Source organism: Rana temporaria, chromosome 4 (assembly GCF_905171775.1).
Source record: "Rana temporaria chromosome 4, aRanTem1.1, whole genome shotgun sequence".
NCBI lineage: Eukaryota > Metazoa > Chordata > Amphibia > Anura > Ranidae > Rana > Rana temporaria.
This window is the reverse complement of record NC_053492.1, coordinates 213,379,197-213,406,877: the sequence shown is the minus strand read 5'-3', so window position 1 is coordinate 213,406,877 and position 27,681 is coordinate 213,379,197. Positions and strand designations below refer to the sequence as shown.

General features: G+C 42.2%; 1 protein-coding gene across 2 annotated transcripts in view; it reads right to left on the bottom strand.

Moving 5' to 3' along the window:
• MCPH1 (microcephalin 1) overlaps window positions 1-27,681 on the bottom strand; it is a 427,349-nt gene that overhangs the window by 287,157 nt on the left and 112,511 nt on the right. For both annotated transcript variants that reach the window (XM_040349814.1, XM_040349813.1), the window contains exon 10: window positions 1,277-1,314. In XM_040349814.1, the coding sequence (XP_040205748.1) occupies window positions 1,277-1,314 (38 nt within the window). The remainder of the gene's footprint in view (window positions 1-1,276; window positions 1,315-27,681) is intronic.

Genomic DNA, 27,681 nt, shown 5'->3' with positions numbered 1-27,681 from the left:
TAGAAGCAGTGTATTTGATGAGCTTTTGTTCGTGTAAAATGCAGTGGGTTTACAAATGATGTACCACCATCCTATCTGACTTGAATGAGACCCCTAGTTTCATGTCATTCTTGTAAAGTAACATAAGTAGTCTGTTCAATAATTTTCAGTGTGCTTTGTGAAACTACTGGTATAAAAGAAACAACTGAATATGGTGATATAAGCAAAATGTTCTGCGAGTTATACAGTAAAACCTTGGTTTGAGAGTGTTTTGCAAGACAAGCAAAATGTTTTAATAAATTTTGACTGATATACAAGCGATGTCTTGATACAGTATAAGAGTAGCATAATTTAACAACCGAGTAAAAAAGAGAAGAGAGGCATCTCTAATGCCTCGTACACACGTACGGGATTTCCGACGGGAAAGTCGGAAATCCCAAGGGGAAATCCGAGAACATGCTCGGTTCAGTCTTTCCCCTACACACGGCCGGTTTTCCCGACAGGAAAACTGACAAAAAACGCCGGGCAAAAGTCTGCTGGTTTTCCCGGCAAAACCATTGGCTAAGAGCACTAATCAAGAGTTGGTCGGCTGATGGTTTTCCCAGCATGCATGTCCAACGGAAGCAGACTGAATGGCCGGCTTCTGTCAGACAGACTGACATACACACGGGCCGAATGTAGGCCAGTGTTTTTTGTCCCGACATTCTGCCCATGTGTACAGGGCTTAACAATGATATTTTAACATATATTCTAATAAACTGAATTAATAGAGTTTTAAAATGGTCCTTAGGTATTTGCTGTATAGAACTGGTAAGGTTCCAAAAAGGTTTAGTTGGTGTTATAAATATACTGTAGTAATTGTAGATGTTGGTATCGCTAAATATGCTTGAGACACCTCACCCACATATACTTAAGAGGTTTACATAACATTTACAGGTACATTTACAGTGAGCACAAAAAGATATTCAGATTTTATTTCAACATTCATTTGATTTGAGGAAGCCACTTTGATAAGCAACAAAACACCTTCAGCATTACAGAACAAGTTGAGCTGAATGTGACGAATATTAGATATACCATGAGCTGAACATTTAACTGTAACCAAAATAATGCACATACCCTTTAAAAACACTAAAGACAGCACGTCAGAAACTTTGCTGCAGGCACATTTTGGGGATATCCAATTCGCAAAATGGTAATACATTAGCTAAAATAGATTTTCCCATTGGCCATGCTCAGTTAAAATATTATTTACAGAACAAATAAAAGCATGAATGTGAGAAATGGAAACACTTACTCAGTGCTCATGCTTGTCATAACCAATGATCGTGTAACCTGGAAAAACAAAAACAAATGTTATCAACAGGCTTTCACAATTATGACTGATATCCAAGCTGGAAATCACCTAATCTAGTTTCAATATTGTAAAAATGCCAAAAAACTATTTTAACTAAGACTTGAAAAAATGGTTACTGAACATGATCCACAAAAATCCTGATATGTTTTTACCTGCTCAAATACACATTTAGCATTCCAATTTAAGGGGATCTAAACCTTCTTTTGGTTTACAGCCAATGAAGCTGCCATCTTAGCCCCTATTCGATCTGCAGCTGCGATGCTGCTTATGTGGTCAGTTATGACAATGGCCATTTGATGCTATCACAGTTCGATTGAAAGCACAAGCAACTGTGACAGTTATTCCTGTATGCCTTGAATGTAATTGTTTTGGGAGACCACTAAATAAGAGTTTTAGTTCTGCTTTCAAGAGACCCAGTCACCAGACTATTCATATCAACAATCTGATCACAAGATTATATGCAGGGGCGTACCTAGAACATTTGGCACCCGGGGCGGATCCAATATCTGGCACCCCCCCCCATGGTAAAATGTAAAAACACCCCACTGTGCCCCCTGCATCCTTCAATATCTCTTTGTCACTACTGTGTACCCCCTCTCCACAACTGCACCACGGGACCCCTTTACATTTCACAGCACTCTGGACCCCTTTACATTACACTGCACTTCTGGACCCCTTTACATTACACAGCACCCTGCATCTCTGGACCCCTTACATTACACAGCACCCTGCACCTCTGGACCCCTTTACATTACACAGCACCCTGCATCTCTGGACCCCTTTACATTACACAGCACCCTGCACCCCTTTACATTACACTGCACTTCTGGACCCCTTTACATTACACAGCACCCTGCATCTCTGGACCCCTTTAAATTACACAGCACCCTGCATCTCTGGACCCCTTACATTACACAGCACCCTGCACCTCTGGACCCCTTTACATTACACAGCACCCTGCACCTCTGGACCCCTTACATTACACACCACCCTGCACCTCTGGATCCCTTTAGATTACACAGCACCCTGCATCTCTGGACCCCTTTACATTACACAGCACCCTACACCTCTGGACCCCTTTACATTACACTGCACTTCTGGGCCCCTTTACATTACACAGCACCCTGCATCTCTGGACCCCTTTACAATACACAGCACCCTGCATCTCTGGACCCCTTTACAATACACAGCACTCTGCACCCCTTTATATTACACAGCACCCCGCATCTCTGGACCCCTTTAAATTACACAGCACCCTGCATCTCTGGACCCCTTTACATTACACACCACCCTGCACCTCTGGATCCCTTTACATTACACAGCACCTCTGGACCCCTTTACATTACACAGCACCCTGCACCACTGGTCCCCTTTACATTACACAGCACCCTGCATCTCTGGATCCCTTTACATTACACAGCACCCTGCATCTCTGGACCCCTTTACATTACACAGCACCTCTGGACCCCTTTACATTACACAGCACCCTGCACCACTGGCCCCCTTTACATTAAACAGCACCCTGCATCTCTGGACCCCTTACATTACACAGCACCCTGCACCTCTGGACCCCTTTACATTACACAGCACCCTGCATCTCTGGACCCCTTTACATTACACAGCACCCTGCACCCCTTTACATTACACAGCACCATGCACCTCTGGACCCCTTTACATTACACTGCACTTCTGGACCCCTTTACATTATACAGCACCCTGCATCTCTGGACCCCTTTAAATTACACAGCACCCTGCATCTCTGGACCCCTTACATTACACACCACCCTGCACCTCTGGATCCCTTTAGATTACACAGCACCCTACACCTCTGGACCCTTTACATTACACTGCACTTCTGGACCCCTTTACATTACACAGCACCCTGCATCTCTGGACCCCTTTACAATACACAGCACCCTGCATCTCTGGACCCCTTTACAATACACAGCACCCTGCATCTCTGGACCCCTTTACAATACACAGCACCCTGCACCTCTGTACCCCTTTATATTACACAGCACCCCGCATCTCTGGACCCCTTTAAATTACACAGCACCATGCATCTCTGGACCCCTTTACATTACACACCACCCTGCACCTCTGGACCCCTTTACATTACACAGCACCTCTGGACCCCTTTACATTACACAGCACCCTGCACCACTGGTCCCCTTTACATTACACAGCACCCTGCATCTCTGGATCCCTTTACATTACACAGCACCCTGCATCTCTGGACCCCTTTACATTACACAGAACCTCTGGACCCCTTTACATTACACAGCACCCTGCACCACTGGTCCCCTTTACATTACACAGCACCCTGCACCTCTGGACCCCTTTACATTACACAGCACCCTGCATCACTGGACCCCTTCATTACACAACACCCTGCACCTCTGGACCCCTTTACATTACACAGCACCCTGCACCTCTGGACCCCTTTATATTACACAGCATCCTGCACCTCTGGACCTCTTACATTACACAGCCCCCTGCATCTCTGGACCCCTTACATTACACAGCACCCTGCACCTCTGGACCCCTTACATTACACAGCACCCTGCACCTCTGGCCCCTTTACATTACACAGCACCCTGCATCTCTGGACCCCTTTACATTACACTGCACCCCTTTACATTAGACTGCACCTCTGGACAGTGCAGACCCCTCCCTACAATACAGACCCCCCTACAGAACCCCCTTACAATACAGACCCACCCCTACAGTTCAGACCCCCCCTACAATACAGAACACCCCCCCACAATACAGAACCCCCCCCCCACAATACAGAATACCCCCTCATATACAGAACCACCCCCTACAATACAGAACACCCCCCCCAGAATACAGAACCCTCCTATACAGATACCACCCCTTACAATACAGAACACCCCCCCCCCAGAATACAGAACCCCCCTATACAGATACCACCCCCCTACAATACAGAACCCCCCCCCCCCCCCACACAATACAGAACCCCCCAGAATACAGAATCCCCCCTATACAGATACCACCCCCTACAATACAGAACATCCCCCCCCACAATACAGAACCCCCCCAGAATACAGAACCCCCCTCATATACAGAACACCCCCCCTCATATACAGAACACCCCCCCCCTTACAATAGTGCACACACCCCCCTTGCCTTCAGACCCATGATGCCGTCAGACAGATGATCATCAGCGCGCCGCGTGTTACACTACACACACAGGCAGCACAGCACAGGGGGAGGCGGCTGCAGCTTCACGCTCCTAGGCTGTGTGACTGTCAGTGTCAGACAGTCACAGCCGTATCTATCAGAGCCGTGGGCGCTGCGCTGCCACAGAGAAGGGGATAATTGCGGTCCCGGGTATGGGTACGGGCGGCTTGCACGAGTCACCCCCCCCCCCCCCTGAAAAGCCACGCTTCAGCTGTGTCTTACCTAGACTGCCGCTAGCGCTGCCTCCCTGTTACCGCGCTATCATCATGCCGCACGCTACAGTCCTCTTCATTCGTGGAGGGGGGGGCGTCGGCCTGACACCCCTCCAGGGTGTGGCACCCGGTGCGGCCCGCCCCCTCCGCCCCATGCTTAGTACGCCTCTGATTATATGTATTTTAGTAATGTTATTTACCTGTAAAAGCCTCCCTGGTTTAGGAATCCTAAAGCCTTGAGACTGCTGTTGAGCTCCACCATTTTTGAATACAATTGTTAGCAGATCCAGCAGACTCACTCACTGACACTCTATAAAATTCCCCTTCACTCCTTCCTTGAGTGATACATAAAAGGTTATGAAGGGAGTTGAGGAGGGAGACGGAGGAGTTAGACCAGCAGAAACAGTACTTAGACACTCCTATAGAGTGTAAAGCTGGCCATAGATGGATCAAATCTCAGCCTATTCAGCAAGTACCAGCCAAAATTTGATCCATCTAGGGCACATATGTCAGCCACAAAGCCAGATGGCAGAATCGGACACACCAGACCATGCCATGTGGCCCTCCAACCAAGTTTTGGAGCAGGAACATGGCAGAACTCCATTCCACCACCTATGTCTCCCACGCTCCCTCTGCTCCCATTTCCTGCTATCACTTGTAAACACAGAAACATTCTATATGTAGCCCTACAGCCAACATATGTGGCTCCCGTTCTCCCAACACTACCACATGCTACTCTGTTCTCTGTACTTCGTTGTACGATTACTTTTTATACTTATTGTACACTTTAGGCCCCTTTCACAAATGTAGACCATTCATTTCATCAATTCAGTAATGTCAAAATGAATGAAGTATTCATAAATTTTTCCATCAGCTGTTCATTCGCTTCTCATCATTTTTTTTTACATCCACTACCAATGCAAAAATGAGAGGTGCACCCCAGTCCTCTCCTCCTTGTCATGCAGAGCGGCGATCTCCCTGTGTCATAGGCCGCTGTAACAAAGTCCCACCTCCTGGGATAGGCGGCACACAGATCCAATGCTCTGAAATTTAATCAGTGTGAAGTCTATCATAGGAGGCGGGACTTTGTCCACTGTCCAGCCATCAGAGGGGACAGTGATCAGTGTGTGTGTTATGGGTGGACACATACAGTTCTGAATTATCTTTTATCCCAGGATCACCATCCTTAGATGCATTCTGACAACCCACATCACCTGTCTCACCAATTACCTTACTTGAAGCAGACTGACACCTGCTCTAGCCACGATAGCCCCATAATCTTGTAGTGCCATCAAGATAGTTGAACTTTGTGCCAGTGAAGACTACAGGGGTTAAGATACTCGGCCTCAAAACTTTGCTGCTTCACAGACACTATTCAGTATATCTGCATTGGTTCACCTTGCATTACAGGGCAATAGTGGGCCTGAATGTCCCAATGGGAAAACACACAGCACATTGATTGTGAGTGCTCCAGAGGTTTCCCAGGACCACTCTAGTCCCAATTATGTTCCGGTAAAAATGACAGATTGAGTAATTCTGCTTCATGACCCTGCTGCTTTACAGATACTTTTGAGTATAATTGCATTGGTTCACTTCTGTGTTTTGCACTTTGTGTCACACGGCAATTGTGGGCCTGGATGTCCCAATGTGAAACACATAGCACATTGCTTGCAAGTGTCTCAGAGGCTTTCCAGGACCAATTTACTCCCAATCATTGCTTCATAGTATGTGCAATACCGATACTGTGAAATCTGGATGAATGAGCATTGTTGTGATCCCGGGAGTGCGCTTTTAATTAGACAACATTGTCTAGTTTAACATTTGTTGCAACCCATTGTAAACGATCTGTTTTTTTGTGATTTCGTATTTAGCATTTTTTTTTTTTTTAAATAAATCTCTACGAGTACCCCGCTGCCTGTACCCATTTCTCTTTTTGAGGCACGGACCCCTTTGTCCCCTCTCTTGTCCTCCAAGTACTTTTGGTCCTTCATTGGTGAACTTCATCCAACCCTGGTTAAGTCAGAAATCTAGTCACAGACCTGACCAGTTGGATTTTTGGTCACCAGGTCAATGCCCACCCTCTTTCCCCATTTCCCTTTAATTGACTGTTACTGCGGCCACCTGACTCAGGTAATTCAAATCTAGCTCCATGACACAGCGGGAGATCGCCACTCTGTGTGATCCAGGAACTGGCAAGGCTGCATCTAATAGGCACTGGCAAGGCTGCATCTAATGGGCACTGGCAAGGCTGCATCTAATAGGCACTGGCAAGGCTGCAGCTAATGGGCACTGGCAAGGCTGCATTGATCTCTTCTATCATGTCTGCAGTCTCTGACCATCTCCTGTATCATGTCTGCTAGAGGTGCACCGAATGGAAATTTTGCCAATACTATTGGCAATGTGTTTACGTTTAAGAAAGGGGTTGCAGACATGATACAAGAGATGTGCCAATAATGGCCAACAATAAATTCATATAAATTTAAATTGATATTAATTAAAAAGTTGAATATAAATACAATTACATATAAAAATATTTTTTTTTTTTAAAACTGTCATTTTCGGTTCCGGCACCAAAATTACCATTCGGTGCACCTCTAGCAAAAAAACAGATGAAAAAAACGCGCCGTTTGTCAGTTTACATCCATTTTTCGTCTGATCCGTTTTTTAACCATAGAAAAATAGGGCTTTCATTCGTTGCAAAAAAAGTCATTTGAGGGACACAGGAATTTTTGTTTCATGCGGTCTCTTTTTGAGAAATAGACACTAGCACAAAAGTAACCCTACCCATAATCATCATGCCTCAGTTATATATCAAAGTACGACAGAGAACATGAAAATAAACACAGAGCAGAGGTCCCCCCATGGGCTCCAAAATTTTACTGCAAGTACAAAAATGGTCTTACTGTTATAACACTTATTACTCTTGTACACTGCTGCATGTTCTTATGCACACTCTCCCTTAATTAGAGCTGCATCATCCAGTGCATTTTGTAAACAGGAGCCCCCCCCCCCCCCCAGGGGCCTATTTGTAAAGTTTACTGATAAAGCAACCCCAAAATAAAAATGGAGAATTTTATTTCCCCACACAAAAATGTCCATCACCTGTAGTTGCAAATACCTCATAACTAGTTTTAGTATCCAACAGAGGATCTCATAACCCAGCATAAACTTGCTGGATACTCACAACAGTGAGTTTCAGAGACAGAAAGAAGAAAAGTGCCACAATAATAAGGCCATAAAAAATCTTAAGGCATACTGGCAAGACCTGAATAGTGGAGTCCTGTGTTAACTGGAACACAGACGGGTAGTCAATGCAGACTGCAGCTAGATGGTACATTGAAACCTAATTGCACAACTCTGAACAGTCTTCTTTTGGTTCACCAAAACTATGTAAAGCGAGAGACTCCCTAGACAAATTATTCAATATGTAATCAGTCAGGAGTGCATTTTAACGACATAGCTGTTGATATATCTAAAAGAGACTGTACAGACAGTATAAGGTTATGTGATCTAAAGTATATAAACCTTCCCTTATTTCCCAGGTAAGTGAAAAAAAAAAACAAAAAAAAAACAGCTCTAACCTTCCTATACCTTATATATTTTGGTTTTAGGTATTTTGTCTGGTTCATATTAGAAAGTGAAAAGGTAGCGTCAATAATACAGTCTATATAACTTAAAAGTAAAAGCCTTCCTCAAAATAAAACCTTATATACCAGTCAAACAGAGTAACGTATTTACCTGTATTTTCTGCAATACAAATTGACCTGAAGTGCCGCTAAAATATATTTCTAATCAAGATTTTGTTACAAGAAATGGGTCATTTTAATTCCAACAGCTTTTGTAATAATGTTTCAGTGCAAAACGAAACTGACAAAAGGTATTCTAATATTCACAGCTTGGTAAAGCCTATTGAGTAAATTTTTGCCAAGACATAAGTGTTTTTGCCTTGTCATATGAGCTTCACCTGTGACTAATAATGGATCAATTAGGTCTCAGGTGTGTATAAAAAGAACCCCAGTACACTAGACCCTCTCAACTGCAACTAGACCTCTGCAAACATGCCCGAGATTCACCCAGAGACTAAAGTGTTGATTATCAAGAGGCTGAAGACCAGATCCACTGCTGATGTGGCAGACACCTTCAATGTGTCTCAGCGTCAAGTTCAGAGGATAAAAAAAAAAAAAAGATTTGAAGAGACTGGAGACGTTTTGGACAAGGCCAGGTCAGGCCGACCCCGCAAGACAACTGCTCGACAGGACCGTTTGTTGGCTCGAAAATCCAAGGCCAGCCCATTTTCCACTGCAGCAGAGCTCCACGAGACCTGGTCACCTGAAGTCCCTGTGTCAATCAGAACAGTTTTTCGAATTTTGTCTCAAAATGGCGTTCATGGTCGAATCAGTGCCCATAAGCCAGCACTAAACAAAAGACAATTGAAAAACCGTGTGGCATTTGCCAAGGGCCACAGCCTGCTAAAAGAAAGGACTCTGGAAAAGTGGCAGAAGGTGGATTTTTCAGATGAATCTTCTGTTGAATAACACCACAGTCGCCGCGAATATTGCAGGAGACCTACTGGAACCCGCACGGAGCCGAGATTTACCCAGAAAACAGTGAAGTTTGGTGAAGGCAAAATCATGGTCTGGGGTTACATCCAGTATGGGTGTGTGCGAGGGATCTGCAGGGTGGAAGGCAACATCAAAAGTCAAATACCAAGAAATCTTAGCTACCTCTTATATTGCCAACCATAAAAAAGGCCAAATTTTGCAGCAGGATGGTGCTCCATCGCATACTTCCATCTCCACATCAAAGTTCCTTAAGGCGAAGAATATCAAAATGCTCCAGGATTGACCAGCCCAGTCACCAGACATGAACATCATTGAGCATATGTGGTTTAGGATGAAATAGGAAGCATGGAAGACGAAACCAAAGAATATTGATGAACTCTGGGAGGCATGCATGACTGTTTTCTTTGCTATTCCTGATGACTTCATCAATAAATTGTATGAATCCTTGCCAAACCGCATGGATGCTGTCCTTCAAGCTCATGGAAGTCATACAAGATATTACATTTGGATCTCACAGCACCACTACTTAATTTGCTGACATATTTTGGGATTTTCAGTAAAGTTGTTCAATTTCTGTATAGGCGACAAAACTTTTGTCTTGCCAAAATTTGACCTGTCTTGATTAAATGATAAATCTTTTTTCAGTAAAACTAATTTCAGTGCATTAAACATCATTTGGGAGGGCTTTAGCTTTTCATATGAGCTATTTCTAACACAAATTGATTAATTAAAAGTCAGGTTAATAGCAGGAGTTTCTAAAAAATAGAGAACTGACAAGACTTTTGTCAGGGACTGTATTGTGTTTATCACTTGAGATTTCAAAATTTTTGAACGAGAAGAATACAGTCTAATACAGTAAAGGCCAGCCATATACGGAGCGCATTTCTTGGATCCCCCCCATCAACCCAGAAAGTGTTGATGTGGGAATCCCTCTTGCCAGGCCATTGTCTTCTCCCGGTGAGGGGCAGTGGGAAGCTGTCCCTGCCGGGAGATGACAATGATTATTGCTAGAGGCTAAAGCAGCCGATAGCAATAAACGCAGGTGATCGATCAACTTGGTACATTCAGCCTGCCCATACACGGCTTTGAACCATGTATGGCCTGCTTAAGAAATAGAATGGAGATTCTCTAGTATTGTTGAAGGCCAACTCCACCTTTAAGACCATATTACACCCATATTTAGGAGGTAACATGTAACTAGTGCCAGGACCCCCACAGGCAGAGTAGCCAACCTGCACATGCTCAGTTGTGTCTTTTATGCTGGAGATAATATATCCTGGAGAAACTGTGCAGTTTATCACTGACCTTTTTTATACAGATCAGCCAAAAAGGTATTGTGGCAGTGCGTGCCTGTGCTATCAGGAAGATTGCTGGTTTACACCAGATTTTGGAGAAACAGGAGCGCGGATTGCACAGCTAAGTGTTGGGCTATTTAGTTGTGACCCAACTAAGGCTCAGGGCCCCACCCAACAGACAGGAAGTCTGTGCATGGGAGTCAGGTGGACTCCCATTCCTCAGAGGAGTCAAAAGCATGGAGAAGCCAGAGCATGCATGTCTGCAGGAGGCAGATGTAGTTTGTGACAGAGCAGCAAGGAGCTGATCGGGAGTAAGCTAGGAGAGAGCTTGACTAAGGAACTCTTGTGGTCTGAGGAGCAGACCTAAAGCCTAGGCTGGAGGCCTGAAGCAGCCATGTAGCAGGAAAGTAAGCCAAGAGGCTGGAAAATTCTGATTGTGCAAGATACAGTAATGGTGGAACTCCCTTTGCTCTTTTCAAATAAAAGTGGACTACCGTGCCCTTAAAAATACAGTTTTGGACTGGCGTGTCCACTGAAAACGCACCTACCGCTTGAGTCTGGTCACCCCAATCTTACAGTATATAGTGGCAATATTTTAATGTAAAAAGAAGATTAATAAGCTGTGGGCACTGTGGGGGGGGGGGGGCAGATTAATTATTTTATTATTACTGGGTTTAGTACCACTAAAAAAATCGGCAAATATATGCACATTTATAATTCTTTGCAGAAGGTGGATTTAAGCTTTAAAAAGAACTGTGATTTGCTTGCAGATTTAAAAAAAACTTGAGGCTGATAGAATGTTACCCAGGACCTATATATTTTCATGATGAGAGTTTGTTTCTTATTCACAGTGAAGCTGCTAGGCTGGCACTGTACTTCAGGAAAGTCCAAGGGTGAATTCAACCAAGACATTACAATGCTCTGTTTTCCAGCTCGCATTTTTGAGGTTAACAACTTGTTTGTACAACAATGTCAACCATGGGTTGTAGCATGCCTTTGCATATTATTCAGTGGAACCTCAACAATCACTTTCTATTATGTTTATCAGTTCTAGTTCATTTTATCTGCTGTGACAAGCAGAAGCTTAATAAAGGGAAGCTTCACACAAGGAACATTGTTGTATACAGAATATAACTAAACGTTTTTACAAAACTATCACAATGTGTTTACATTTTTGTACAGAGAAGCAAGTCAATTGCAGCAATAAAAAAAAAAGTACGATTTTACATGCCCCTAGGAAAAAATGGGCTGCAGTTGAAATGCATTTGCAAAGAATTTTATACCGCACTGTATTGACTAATATTACCAATACCGCATGTATCACTCTGATGCTATACAATACACTATACATACCGTATTTATCGGCATATAACATGCGCCGGCCTATAACATGCACCCCAATTTTAAGAGGGATTCCCGAGCGTGACTCAGGGTTAATTTTTGATGCCAGGAGCGGTAACCCCGAGTCACGCTCGGGGTAACATTGCAGAGCCATCAGCGGAGTCCCCTTACCTTCTCCTAGCGATGTCCTCCGCTGTGGACATCGCCAGCGAGAGCGATGAGCAGCAGATGATGTGTCCACGCCGGCCCGCATCTGACTTCCTGGTTCCGTTCGCTGCGAGCAGCAGCTGCGCATGGGAGCGGAACTGGGCGGGAGATTCAAAAGTGACAAAAACACATAAAAAGAGGTGATACAGTGTAATCTGAGAGGATCGAATACCAAGAGCAGCAATCCGCTACGGCGGCATGCCAGGTTTTCCAGAAGCAGAAACCGGTGACCAAAGAGGACATCTGGCAGTTTCTGGGACTCCTCATTCTTCAGGAGGTGGTGGGGAAAGCGCTCCAGAAATTGCTTTTTGGTACTGTGATGTCAGAATAGTTTTTTCCCTCATCATGAAGTATTTCCACTTCACGAACAATGAAGAACAATTTCCAGCAGACGTCAGCGTGGATGAAAGTTTCATGGCCTACAAGGGACGCCTAAGCTGGATACAGTACATTGCATCCAAAAGAGTGTGGTTTGGCATCAAATCCTACATGCTCTATGAGTCATCCACTGGGTACATCTGGAATTCGGTCATTTACACCGGTAAAGGCACGAAGTTCAACCCCAGGAACAGCGGCTATGGGATGGCCACATCATCTGTCCTTACACTGCTGGAGCCATTGCTGAACCAGGGATATTGTGTGACCACGGACAATTTCTACACGTCTCCGGAACTGTATGAGGTTTTGCTACAAAACAAGACTGATGCATATGGTACAGTTAGGCCTTCCCGACTTGACATGCCATTTATGTTTGCCAAGAAAAAACTCAAAACCAGAGAAATGGTTGCCTGGCAGAAGGGTAAGATGATGGCAATGCGATGGCGAGACAAGAAGGACATGTGTCTCATGAGTACTGTGCACAATACCTCCACTGCCATGGTCCAAACAAAAGGTAGGAAAGATGTGCTGAAGCCGCAAGTCGTGATCGACTATAACACCACCATGGGAGGTGTCGACAGAGCCGATCAGGCAATGACATTTTATCCGGCTATGCGCAAACAGCAAAAAAAAAAATCTTAGGCATCTTCTGGAACAATGCCTTTGGAATGCATATATCCTGTACAGAGCAAAGAGTGACAAGCCTCTTGTTCATTCTGAGTTTATCTGGAAGGTGGCTGATTTGTCAACCACCAGATGCTATCCGTAGCTGTGAACAGACCTGGACGTCGTGCTGTTGACGTCGTCAACCCAGAACGCCTGACTGTTCGTCACTTTATGGATTACATCCCGCCAACCGCAAAAAAGGGAGCACCTACCAGGATGTGCGTGGTTTTCTGCTCAAAGAGAGAAGGCAATGGAAATAAAGTCCGAAAAAAAAACAGGTTCCATTGCCCTGATTGTGACGTCGGACTTTGTGCAGTTCATTGAATTTTCTTTGTTTGACAAATTATTTTTTTATTACATTATTGAATAAAATTATATTTATTAGATTATAATTCATGATTTTGTGTTTCAAACTTTATCACATCTGGGATGTCTACTAGAGTCTTGTTTGGTCAGGTTTATGTAATTACTAAGAATTGTAGGCCTACAATACATAACACTAAATTTCCATGCAAAAAATTGTACCGCTTTTGGTACAAAATTCCTGACATAATCATACCACCAGGTTGGTTAAATAAACAACTTTGAAGCAGATTAAGGGTCAGTGCCCATGAATGTCCATCTGCAGCCTGATCAATGTCCCCAAAGCAGCATGATCAATGTCCCCAATGCAGCCCGATTAATGATCTTTTTTTACCTTATTTAAGCAGCCTGAACTTTAGGAAATCACAGAGCCGTCATCTCCTGTTTACTCGGCTCTCATACACACAGTCCCACCTCCACCATCGGCATTGGACCAGCTCCTGTGATAGACAGAACACTGGTCCAATGCGAGTGGCAGAGGTGGGACTGTATGTGAGACGTGAGAGCTAACCAAGAGCCGAGTTAGATTGAGCCTAGTAAACATGATATGGCAGCTTGTGGATTCCGGCGGCACTCGTCCCCCTCCGAGGTACGCTGTCGGCGTATAAAACGCACCTGTGACTTTCCCCTGATTTTTAGGGGGAAAAGGTGCATGTTATACGCCAATAAATACAGTAATTGTTATGTTCAAACTTGGGGTTATGTTTAGGTGACGATTCCTCAAGCAACTATTGTTTTTCTATTTGTCATTTTAGTATACAAAATATGCAATAAATGTTATTTGTGGTGAAAAGTATGATCTAAAATTGATGGTGTCTAATAAAAAAAAAAAAAAAAAAGAACAATGGACTGTAGGGCATTCACCTTCCTCAGCTCCCAACAAATTCCTATTATAAAGTAATTGTAAATGTATTAATTTATGCCACCATACTCAATAGTTTTATAGCAAGGCACACTGCAAAACTAGGTGCAAAACAATATATGGAAAGGACCATAGTGCAGCAATTTCACATTTAAAACCTTTTATTTCCCACATTTTAAACTTTATTGCTCACCAATCCTCTTGGCTACTTGCCTTATTCTACCTGTCCTGCAGAGACACACTGCTCTCACAAGAAAAGCAGGAGGTATTTTTGGTGTGTGGGATAAGATTGAGGCTCCATGCACACTACTGTTTCTTTTAAGCTGAATAAAAAGCTGGGGAAAATGCTGGATAAGAGCATTTATGAGTGTTAGAGTTTTATAAGCATTTTTGCATAAAAAAAAAAGATAAAAAAAATGCTTTTAGTAACATTTAGCATGCATTTAGGAGCGTTTCTGCTGGGAAAAACACTCCAAGAAACACTTTTTTTCTGCTTCTAGATGCTGGAGCTCAAAAAATGCTAATGGCCTAAAGTAGTGTGCATGGACACATAGGATAACAGTATTTAGATTCTAGGAGCAGAAACAAATGCTAACAGCAGCTTCTAGGAGCTTAAAAAAGCCAGTGTGCATGGAGCCTGACATTGGAACAATGAACAAAAAAATTAACAATTGATCACTTGCCCATTTCCAGCACAGGTAGTTGATGGAAACAGCTACTGAGATGCAGACTCATACTTCATTGCACAGAAAGATCTATGTTTCAGTTGTTATAAAAAATTCTATCATGTGTTGCAAACCTCCACAGGTTAACACCATTACTGCTAAAAGGCCACTGTTTGACCACAAGTACGTCTGGCCTTTTCATAGAATCGGGAACTACCAAGGCCATACTGTAGTATTAAAACCATCTAAATGCAAATATTTTAACAGTGCTGGTGACAACCTCTGATGTACAATTTATTTACAGCTGAAAAATTAAGTTAGTGATGGCTATAACATTTTTATAAAACAGAAATACAAGGCTTACTGTGTAGTGAAATTATAAATAGATAGTTTTTTGTACTTTGTTTTATAGTGTTTCTCCCAAAATAACATGTAATCAGTTTTAGTGATATATATGCAATTATTGTGGTATTTGCACATATAATTTAGTGACCTATCATTTTACTTTGTGCAAGTTTAATCTGACCAGAAGGTCAAGATTATACAATGGTCAACCCTTAGCTAAATGAGGAAAAGCCAAGGAACTACAAGCCAGAACAATTTTTTTGTGAACGATAACTTCAGCTTAGAGATAAAAACCCTTTTTTCCAAGATGCTTTCAATGGCCAACATAATTTTTCAATCTCTGCAGTCATAAGTCACATACTACAGGGCAAGATCATGTTTTTGTTAGAACAGATTTGAGAACAAATTGATGATAGATTGGCTCTGGCTCTGTTTTCCATCTCAGATTTAGGCCAGGCATTACTCTTACCTTAAGTGTAACATTCCTATTTTCCATCATTTTTTTAGATTTCCTAAACATTATAACCACATGAGTATATAGTGTTGAGCTGACCGCTTGGCAAATTTCATATAATATTAACTTAAATCTATTGTACCCTAGAAAAAAAGCTTGTCAAGATACTTAAGATTTTCTCACTGGTTTTATTTTGAAATCATGTTTTTGCCTTTAGGAGCCCAAAAGCTAGTCAAGTAGATTTTAGTTGCAGTTGGGATTGCCAATATATACCATTTGCAAGTGTTTGGAAATGTGCTGATATTGAAACTTAATTTGAAAATGATTAAAATATATCTAAAAGACATTTTTATCCTGAATTGATAAACCTAATATATAGTTTATTTTTGTTTGTTTTTTTAATCAAAGCCAGTTGACCACTCTCTAGATGTATACACCTGTGTATCTATTACAGCTCTGTATTAGACTATAAACTCTAACCGGTAGGGTTCTCATAGGATTTCTTACAGTTACAGTGCCTTGAAAAAGTTTTCATACCCCTTGACATTTTCCATATTTTGTCACGTTACAACCAAAAACGTAAATGTATTTTATTGGGATTTTATGTAATACACCAACACAAAGTGGCACATAATTGTGAAGTGGAAGTAAAATGATAAATGGTTTTCAAATTATTTTACAAATAAAAATGTGAAACGTGTGGCGTATATTTGTATTCAGCCCCCCTGAGTCAATACTTTGTAGAACCACCTTTCGCTGCAATTACAGCTACAAGTTTTTTTGGAGATGTCTCTACCAGCTTTGCACATCCAGAGAATTAAATGTTTGCCCATTCTTCTCTGTAAAATAGCTCAAGCTCTGTCAGATTGGATGGAGAGCATCTGTGAACAGCAATTTTCAAGTGTTGACGCAGATGCTCAATAGGAATTAGGTCTGGGCTTTGACTGGGCCATTCTAGCTCATGAATATGTTTTGATCTAAACAATTTCATTGTAGCTCTGTCTATATGTTAAGGGTTGTTGTCCTTCTAGAAGGTGAACCTTTGCCCCAGTCAAGTCTTTTGCAGACTCTGAGGCCGCGTACACACGATCAGTCTAAACCGATGAAAACGGACTGAAGGACCGTTTCATCGGTCCAAACCGACCGTGTGTGGGCCCCATCGGTCAGTTATCCTTCGGTCCAAAAATTTAGAACTTGCTTTAAAATTCAACCGATGGACGCCTAACCGATAGGTCAAAACCGATGGTTAGTACGCAAAAGCATCGGTTAAAAACCCGCGCATGCTCAGAATCAAGTCGACGCATACTTGGAAGCATTGAACTTCGTTTTTTTCATTGATTGCTCACCCCATATTGCTTCACCACGTGATCACCTTTTTTTATGTCATTTTTACATGTATGACTTTTATTGAATAAATCTCGTATTGGTTTTATTGACCTGCGCTATTGGAGCTCCCTTTTCTTTTATTTTTTAACTTCATCCATTGGTCTGACTGGAGCTTTAGCCAAGTCCATTGTTTGCACCCCTGGATATACGGCCTAAGGATCTCATCCGGAATCTGTTGCTGTTCTACAGTACGCCGTTTGAACATCGCTGGTTCCCGGTGCCCATGCCAGTTGGAGTCTCAACTATAACTTCCATCCTCCACCAGGTTACAGTGGTCCCGGTTTCCAAAAGACCACAAAGCCCTTTTGCTGTATAGTATCAGAGTCCAACTTATCTGGTAAGCGTATTTACACCTACCATATATCTGATGTGATTGCCATTCTCACAGATTTCTGCAGACAACCTGATCACCTGTTTGTTCTTTCAATCATCGGACATCAGTCCACTCCACACCCTTCACCAATTGTTCAATTGATGTTCACTTCAAGTTCTTAATAGAGACTTGGTTATGTTCTTTTGTTATGGAACTTTATTTTTGACTATTTAAAAGTCATCTGATATGTGCACATGCACCAATTAATGTTGGTGCCTCACCTGGTATCTTTACATTGTATCTTTAGCGCTACATTTTTTGTCCAGGACATTGTAGCCAATGTCATTGAGACCCTCCTCCCCATAGAGAAAGTGACACTAGAGGTGAGTCATTATGACTCATCTGTGTCATCTGTCATCCCATGTGTGAGAGTGCTGAAGATGCTTCATTCAAGAGAATGAAGGACCCACCAAACATTCTTCAAGAAGAATGAAGAGAATAACAATGTTGTGCTGGCATGCCTTTTGGATCCTCGATACAAGAATCATGCTTTCTCTTGTATGTATTTCTCTGATGTTATGGCCAAGGCAAAACAATGGCTGACAGAAGATCAACACAAGATGCTGGAGGTTCCTGCAGAAAGGTCAAGTTTGGAAAAGCATGTTACTAATCTGGAAGAGCAGGATGCTGCAAAAACAGACAAACGTCAAAAAACACGACCAGAAGAGAATCCTCATTTTGGTCGAACTGATGCCATGATCAATGTCTTATTGGGGCCTCATGCAGAGGATTCTTCTGAATGTGCATCAATAAGCAGCCTGGATGATGAACGTCATCTTTATTTGAAGGAACCAGTAATTGACGGAAGTGGTGCCCCTCTTCAGTGGTGGAAAGAAAATGAGTCGCGCTACAAAAGACTTGTCTCTCATACTAGAAGATACCTCTCTGCTGCTCCTTCATCTGTACCAAGTGAGCATGTTTTCAGTGAAGTGGCAGCAATTTAGGAAAAAAAAAACATAACCCATTTAACAGGTGAACATGCTAAAAATGTTATGCTTTTCTCACTAGAATATTGATCTACTTAAAGCAGAGGTTCACCCAAATAACATTTATATAAGACCAAATTCTTTATACTACCAGCATGTACAGTCGGCACTTTTTAGGCTGTACATACCTTATAATCTATATTTGCAATCCGGCTTCCGGGTACTTCTCCCACGGGAGTAGGCATTTTCAAGCTGAGCCGCAATGTAATCTGGGCGTTCGCCCAGATGATTGATGTCTATCAGAAAATGTTCCCCCCGGCGCATTAGGCCCCCGGAATTGCATAGGTGCGTCACTGAGTTTCCGAAAGGAGACAAACATGTAAAGGGGCGAGTCGGCTCTACACGCCGCCTGCGCACAGACTAGGAGCCGCGTAGAGCTGACTGCGCAAGCGCCGTATAGAGCCGACTCACAGCTTTACCTGTTTGGCTCCTTGTTACACGCCTAGGCAATATGGGGGGCAGGGCCTTATCCGCCAGGAGGGAACATTATCTGATAGACATCAATCATCTGGGCGAACGCCCAGATTACATTGCGGCTCAGCTTGGAAACGCCTACTCCCGCGGGAGAAGTACCCGGAAGCCGGATTGCAAATATAGATTATAAGGTATGTACAGCCTAAAAAAAAAAATGCCGACTGTACATGCTGGTAGTATAAAGAATTTGGTCTTGTATAAATGTTATTTGGGTGAACCTCCGCTTTAACTGGGAGTATTGAAGAACGTGTTGGGTCAGTGTGTCCTGTCCACTGTCTAGCTTTTTGCACTGCAGTAGTGATTTAAATTTAATCAGTGCAGTGCAATGTACTAGTAACAGTTATACTGTTTTTATGTTTTGGGAAGCCATTTAAGAAGTTATTGTTTTTCAAGCACCTTATTTTTCCCCGGTTGTTTACTTTTAGACCTTGTTCATCACACCATGGTGCACTGCAGACAGAGATGTCAGTTTTGAAATCTGTGGGGTAGATTCAGATAGGTTAGCGGATCTTTAGATCCGTGTAACCTATCTGATTTACGTTACGCCGCCGCAATTTTTTGAGGCAAGTGCTGTATTCAGAAAGCACTTACCTCAAAACTTGCGGTGGCGTATCGTAAATCCCCTGGCGGAATTCAAATTCCGCGGCTAGGGGGAGTGTAGTATTTAAATCAGGCGCGTCCCCGCGATGATTTAACTGCGCGTGCGCCGTCCGCAAATTTTCCCGGCGTGCATTGCTCCCAATGACGTTGCTAGGACAACATTGGTTTCGGCGTGAGCGTAAATTACGTCCATCCGTATCCGCGAACGACTTACGCAAACGACGTAAAAATTCAAAACTCGGCACGGGAACGACGGCCATACTTAACATAGGATACGCCTCACATAGCAGGGGTAACTATACGTCGGAAAAAGCCGAACGCAAGCGACATAAAAAAAAAGCGACGGGCGGGCGTTCGTTTCTGAATCGGCGTAAATGCTCATTAGCATATTCGACGCGTAAAAGACACGGAAGCGCCACCTAGTGGCGGGCCTGGAATTGCAGCCTAAGATCCGACGGTGTAAGTCACTTACACCTGTAGGATCTTAGGCATATCTATGCGTAACTGATTCTATAAATCAGTCGCATAGATACGACCGGCCGGCCTTAGAGATACGACGGCGTATCAGGAGATACGCCGTCGTATCTCATATCTGAATCTGGGCCTGTGTGTTTTTCTCCAATCAGTTTTGATGTAAAGAACAAGCCTCTTAATGTTTAATTTTATTAAACATTAACTTGTTCAGTTTATACCAGATTTGTGCAAAAAATTGGTGTTATTTTTGAAAAGTTTTTAATATACAGAGTATTGGCAAATAATATCGGCCACTGGCAGGAGAGGTGGCCAAAATATCGGTATTGTATCGGCACCGAAAAAATAATATGGGTCGATCCCTAACCCCTTCACACAGCACACAGGAAAAGAGATGAGGCTGTCAATCAGCTGAGATCCCTCCCGTGTCACTATATTTCTCTTGGCGTCACAAAACTTGTCACAAGTGAAACGAAGCATTAACAAAGGTGACATTTAGTGCTTTTAATTGAGACAAGTACACACTAGTGTAATATGCTTTGTTCATATTTCATGTCTGTGGGTTACAACCACTTAACTTCCGGAAGGTTTTTACGCCCTTTATGACCAGGCCATTTTTATTATTCAGCACTTCACTACTTTAACCGCTTCAGTCCTGGACCATTTTGGTGGTCAAAGGCCAGGCCACTTTTTGCGATTCGGCACTGCGTCGCTTTAACTGATAATTGCGTGGTCGTGCAACATGGCTCCCAAACAAAACAACAATATTTAAAAATTTTGCTATAATAAGTATCCCCAAAAAATATATAAAAACATTTTTTTCCCCACAGTTCAGGCCGATACGTATTCTACATATTTTTGATTAAAAAAAAAAGCAATGAGCATTTATTGATTGGTTTGCGCAAAAGTTATAGCGTCTACAAAATAAGGGACTGTTTCATGGCATTTTTATAAAAAAAAATACTAGTTATGGCAGCGATCAGCGATTTTTATTAGTACTGCGACATTATGGCAGACACATTGGACACTTGACACCATTTTGAGAAGATTGAAATTTTTACAGTGATCAGTGCTATAAAAATGCACCGATTACTGTAAAAATGACACTGGCAGTGAAGGGGTTAACCACTAGGTGGCGCTGCAGGGGTTAAGTGTTCCCTAGGAAGTGATTTTTACTGTTAGGGGGCGTGGCTACACATGACACGTTACTGATGACCGTTTCCGATCACGGGGACTTATACACTGTGATTTTAGTAAAAAAAAAACTGACCTTTAATAACAGTATTTTATTCTATTCCATCCAAGTGCAGGAGGTAGCGGGCCACATCAAAGGGCTCCGCGGGCCCCTGGTTGGGCACCCCTGGTATAGATGTTTCAAAATTGATCAATTCTAATGGTCTAATTTCTTGAAGCCCTAAATGCCAGAACTGCACAAATAGCCCACAAATGACCCATTTTTTTTAAAACTAGTCAGTCGGATATGAAAAAAAGGTGATCAGCGCTACAGTGTAGACAAAAAACAAAATTAATAAATGAATGCCAAAAACCTAGTATTTAGTGAGCCGTGCGGTCATCTGATGGGCTATAGCAGCAAACAACACCCAAAACGTGATGCTATCAGATGGGCTAGAGGAGCCAAACCATAAAGTGGGGATTACCTTTTGGGAGAGGAATGTGAAAACCAATGAAAGAAGTGTAGAAAAGGAAAAGGGGATGGACAATCAATAATACATAAGAAAATAGGTACTGCACAGGTCACTAAAGTCTATGAATGCATTAAGTGGGAATAGATGGGGTGTGGATCTTCTAGGTCAGGTGCATAAATACAGCAGTAGTCTCACATTGCCCTTACCTTCATCCAGTGGTAAATTCACATAAAGGGCAAGTGCTGTCTTCTCCTGCTGTGGACTCAGCGTCACCGATCCCCATCTCGAACGGACTCCACTGATATTCCAAAGGAGTGGATGATCCTCGGATGTGCTGTCCTCCGGTGCGTACGTGTTTACAAATAGGGCCCAGTGTAGAAAGGAACGATGCCAAAGATGGTGAAGCACGTTCAGATAAACAAATCTTTTTTATTTCTTAAAAGTGCGGTACAGTTTTGAATAACCCGCTCAGCAATGGACGCGGCGTATAGCTTGCCGGCTACAGTCTGCTGGCCTCTGGTTAGCTGCCTGTATCACGTGGTATCACGACAAAGCACCACGTGATACAGGCAGCCTTTTCCTTTTCTCCACTTCTTTCATTGGTTTTCACATTCCTCTCCCAAGAGGTAATCCCCACTTTATGGTTTGGCTCTTCTAGCCCATCTGATAGCATCACGTTTTGGGTGTTGTTTGCTGCTATAGCCCATCAAATGACCGCACGGCTCACTGAATACTAGGTTTTTGGCATTCATTTATTGATTTTGTTTTTTGTCTACACTGTAGCGCTGATCACCTTTTTTTCATATTCTATTCATGGTATTTGTGCACCTTTAGATTAAGCAGCTTCAGTAACCTTAACCCTTTCTCACGCATTTTTCGTTCCAACACTCGCAGTAGCGAAATAGACCTTTCCCACATAGTCAGTCGGATATATTTAGTAAGTGGTAAGAGGCATGGTAAGTTTTTTGAAGTTGTAATTTTTTTGTCACAAATTTTGGAATTAAACATTTGGGGGTTGTCTTCACAATTTTCAACAGTGCAATACTGCTATACTGACTAAGGGGTTGATTAGAGATTTTTTTTCTTATTTTTTACACTTTTATTGCTGTTACAGTAATGTTTTAAACCATCATAAATGGGTTTCGTTCATAACAGCTGTGATTACCAATGTGATGCAATGATTGACCCACAGCTATGGTACAGGGGTACTGTGATTGGCCCAGGTACCATGTAATAGCTATGGGCCAATCACAGCATTACAATGCTAAACACAGCTGTTATGAATGAAACACATTCAAAACAGTGATGTTTAGATTGTGATCATGTGATCATCATGTGATCGCATGATACACTGGCTGCTTAAAGCGGGCAGGTACTAGGAGCCACAATCCGCTGTATCCAGTGGACACAGAAGTCCTCTGAGCGATGCACCAATGTGTATGTGCTGGGCAACATTCAGGTACGTTGCCTGGCCTGTAGCCAACGCTTGCGCAAAGTAAAACTACTGTGGGAAGGGGGCAAGTTGTTAAACTGAGCAAAATAATAAAATGCATGTCCTACAATAAAAGTAAACTTTATTACAGACAGTAAAATAGTAGGGCTATTTTCAGCAAATTCAAATTTCAGTAAACTATACAAACTGAAAACTGGACAGTGAAAGAGTAGCTTTATGTGTTGCTTATTAACATAATTTTTAAGGAAGATTGAATTTGTAACTATGAGTAGCAGTTACTCAAAGATCTGATTTTTTTTTTTATTTGTCAAAGATTGAATCAAATGCTGAAAAACATTTTGCCAATTATTATTTTTTCAGTTTAACATTGATTTGATTGCACATTATGTGCTCTACCTATATCTTGGTTTTCAAAGGTAACAGCACAACCTAGTGGAAACATTTGAAATGGCAATTCATTTTTTATGAATAAGTCAAAACACATACACACTTAAAAAAAAAAAACGAATAAATGTTGAGTGGGGCAAGTAATATGCAGCCTCTTCTGATAACCCACAAAATAATGAGCATTTAAACCTTACAGGGGAGGGTGGGTAAATTCAGATGTGCCAGCAGGAGACCTGGAAAGTATTGGGGCTAATCTGTGCAAAATTATGCACAGGGCAGGCAAGTAGGACTTGATTATTTTAAAAGAAAACAAGGCTTTACTATTACTTTAACCACTTCAGCCCCAGAAGGTTTTAACCCCTAATGACAAGGCCATCTTTTTGCGATACAGCACTACCCTACTTTGACAACTGCGCGGTCGTGCGGCGATGTACCCAAATAAAATTGATGTCCTTTTTTCCCATAAAGGGCTTTCTTTTGGTGGTATTTGATCATCCTTGCAGGGGGTGTATTTAAAATATAGTAGACAAGGATAGAAAACAAAAAGAGTCTACACACCCTATAGAGTTAACTACAAAAATATATTACATCAAAAGGCTATGCAAACATCCAACACAGAACCCCAAAATCCCCACATATCCACAACCAGTCACAACAAGATTTTAATCCCCTCCCTTACTAAAAAAACTAAGTACCGCAACCTGTGTGGGACGGTGGTGCACCCCTCATGAAAGAAACCGAGGGGCTGAAGACCGTCAATCATGAAAAAAATGGGATATACAAAAAAAGAAGCTGCGCTAATGTATGATGCACTGAAACCAGCGCAAATATTCGCAAACAGTGATCACACCGTGAACTTGGTAAGAAAACAAATGAACCCTCATGGGTTAATCACAGTCCACCAAAAAAGTTCATAGCATATTGAATAATGATGATCTCCAAAGTGAAAGAAAGATAATCCCAACTCCTGAAAAAAGTGATGATAGAAGCACCTCCACCTAGGTCACACACTGACTCTTACCGGAACTCTACGATCTCTTATTACAGGAGATCATAGACAGCATATAATAATGGTATCCTCACAGCATATTACTAAGCTGGGACGGTCACAGTGATGGATGGCCTCAAGAAGTATACTGGTACATATGTTTAAAAAGAAAGGAGAGCTCCCATAGCATAAGATCCTCAAGATTTTTTAATAAGATAAAAAGATGTGCACTTACATAAAAGTGGTCGTATTACAGCATGTATAAAAGTCGAGCCGGCCGGCTCCTTGAACAAACGCCCGTATCTTCCGGGTGTAAACACTTAACGCAGTGACGCCAGAACATCACCTCCCAACGTTTCGTCTCGATGGGGACGTGGTCACGGGATACGTGAAAAAAATGGGGCTGGTCAAAATGATTTATAGAATAGACACACCTATATTTGATCAATGTCAGTTAACCCAATATCCATCTTGATGTATACTGGTAAGACAAATAACCTTCAACCAAATAAATGGTCAGTCCCGACTACTATTGCTTGAAGCAGGGAAGTGGGTATGCTCAAGTAGAGAAGTGATTTGAGGCAAAAAGATAAATAATTGTATGAGGTCAAATGTCCGTACACCGCACTTGGAAGATTGCCACATAATCAAGTATGATAAAGCTTAACAGTATAAGGGAGTTCCCGCAACATGCAGCCTATTCCAATACATCACAAATGTAGACAGAACTTCTCACAGCTTCAATGTGCTCAGTGTACTCACAGACTTCACAGACCTTCATTCACAGACCTCCACAGATGGGGGAGCAGGGCATTTTGTATACTCCCCATATACACGGTTCTCCTGCAGGTGATCATCTTAGCTGTGATACTCTATGTGGTGAGCTCTTTCCTTTTTAGGTAATTCTGCCGGGTCCATGTCCACGATCACTGGATGCGGACATGGAAAATGTGTCTCCATTGTGAATGAGGCCTAATACTAAAATATCATACAGATGGTTCTTTTACATAAAAATAAAAAAAAAATAGCATTGTCAGCTGTTTATATCAGAACTGCCTGAAGCTAGAGCAGGGTTTGAAAACTAGATAGGGAACAGCATGAGAGATGTTTCCAGTGATGCATCTTTGTCTACTAACATTTTGCTAATTAAATGTTTCAGCATCAACTGCCTAAAATATTAAAGTCAAGCTGTGATAATCAATCAGGGTGCCATACTGAACATCCTGGAATGATTTGTAAGAAGAATGTGTTTTCTTTAAAAGACGGGAATCTAATTACTTGCAGACAATAAAATTCTAATCAAATATAATCACAAGAGCTATTGAAAGTAGTGTACACATGTATGCCACACGCAGGGTCTGATCACTTAAGGCCTTTTCCTATTGTTATTGAATGGGGTATTGAAATTAAAGCTGGTCATACTTCTCAAATTTTGTCGGATCCCTGCTGTGTAGGCTGGAATTCAAGGTGTGGGTGGCCCTGTAAACACCAACTGGCTTGACAAAAGTCAATATTTTAATTGTCGGCCAAACAGTGACTACGTCCAATTAGATGCAGTCACTCATCGGTATTCAAGCAACTACAGGTGCTGGGCGGCTATTGAATACAATAATTAGAAGGGAAGATTCCTTCATCCACACCATTTAGATTTCTCTTTCATTCATTCACAGGCCAGGAGAAATCTTTGCAAATATGGCTAGATTGTTATATGTCAATCAAAACTGAAAGTGACTGTAAAGTAAAAAAAAAAATTATTAATATTAACCACTTCAATGCAGAGCACTTTAATCTCCTTCTTTCTTTGGTGAAAATAACCCAAATCAGTGTATATTATTTAGTCTGTAGGAAAGTTCTACAATCCACAAACTATGGTATATATCTGGAAATGTATGTACTGTCGGGCTAAATTCTTGGGGCCTACAAATGTCAGGACAGTATAAATACCTCCAAATTACCCCTCTTTAAAATGTAGACAGTCCAAGGTATTTAGTAGAGCTGCCCGATTACTCGGTAGAAAAATTGCAATCTCGATTTAACCCCCCTCACGATCTTAATACAGCATTTTCAGGATTCGGTGCAGAGCCGTTCTCTGCTCACATCCGTCAAAAAAAAAAAAAAGGCAGCCTGTCAAGTTTATCACAACATTCCTGAGAGCTGTGAGAACTATAAACAATGTAACATTTAGTTTGTTTATCAAATGGATGAACTTCGGTCTGTAGATTGGGTCAGTTTAACCATGGGTCAGTTTAACCATGTACAGACAAAGCCTTTTTCTGACACTTGTTGCTTACAAGTGGAAATCAGTATTGTTTTGCTAGAAAATTACTTATAAGCCCCAAACATTTTATATATATATTTTTAGCAGAGACACTAGAGAATGAAATGGCAGTTGTTGTAATATTTAATGTCACACTATTTGCTATATGCAAGCATTTTACGGAATTAAATTGATTCAGTTTCTTTTGTTGCGATTGGCAGTGATTGGCCACAGCTGATCACATGGTACAGATGGGCCGTAATTGGCCCAGTCTGTACCATGTGATCACTGACCAATCACAGCCAGCAACACAATTTTATACAATGGATGGACTGAAAGGAAGCCATCCATTGTTTACAACTGTCATGTTACCTGCTGGTATTGGTTACATCGGTCACATGATATTGGCACCGGTACAGTAAACAGTCATAGGTTGTGTCCGGTGGACGCAGCTGGTCAGGCCGAGTCACTGCGTGGCCCCACGGGCGCAATCTGGGAGGACGTCAAATTATACTCACCTACACCAGGTATTTTTGGCCAGGCGGACGCATTTGCAGTGAGGTAAAGGCACCATTTTTGAATGGAAGGCACTCGGTCCTGGCACCTCACCACATCTCCTGTATATGTCTGCAGCCTCTAACCATCTCTTGTATTATGCCTGCAATATCCGACCATCTCTCATCTTTTATCATGTCTGCAGTCTCTGAGGGAGCCTGAAGAGGAGTCAAGAGTGGGAGCGCTGCTGGAATGGCGGTCAGGGGAGGAGTCAG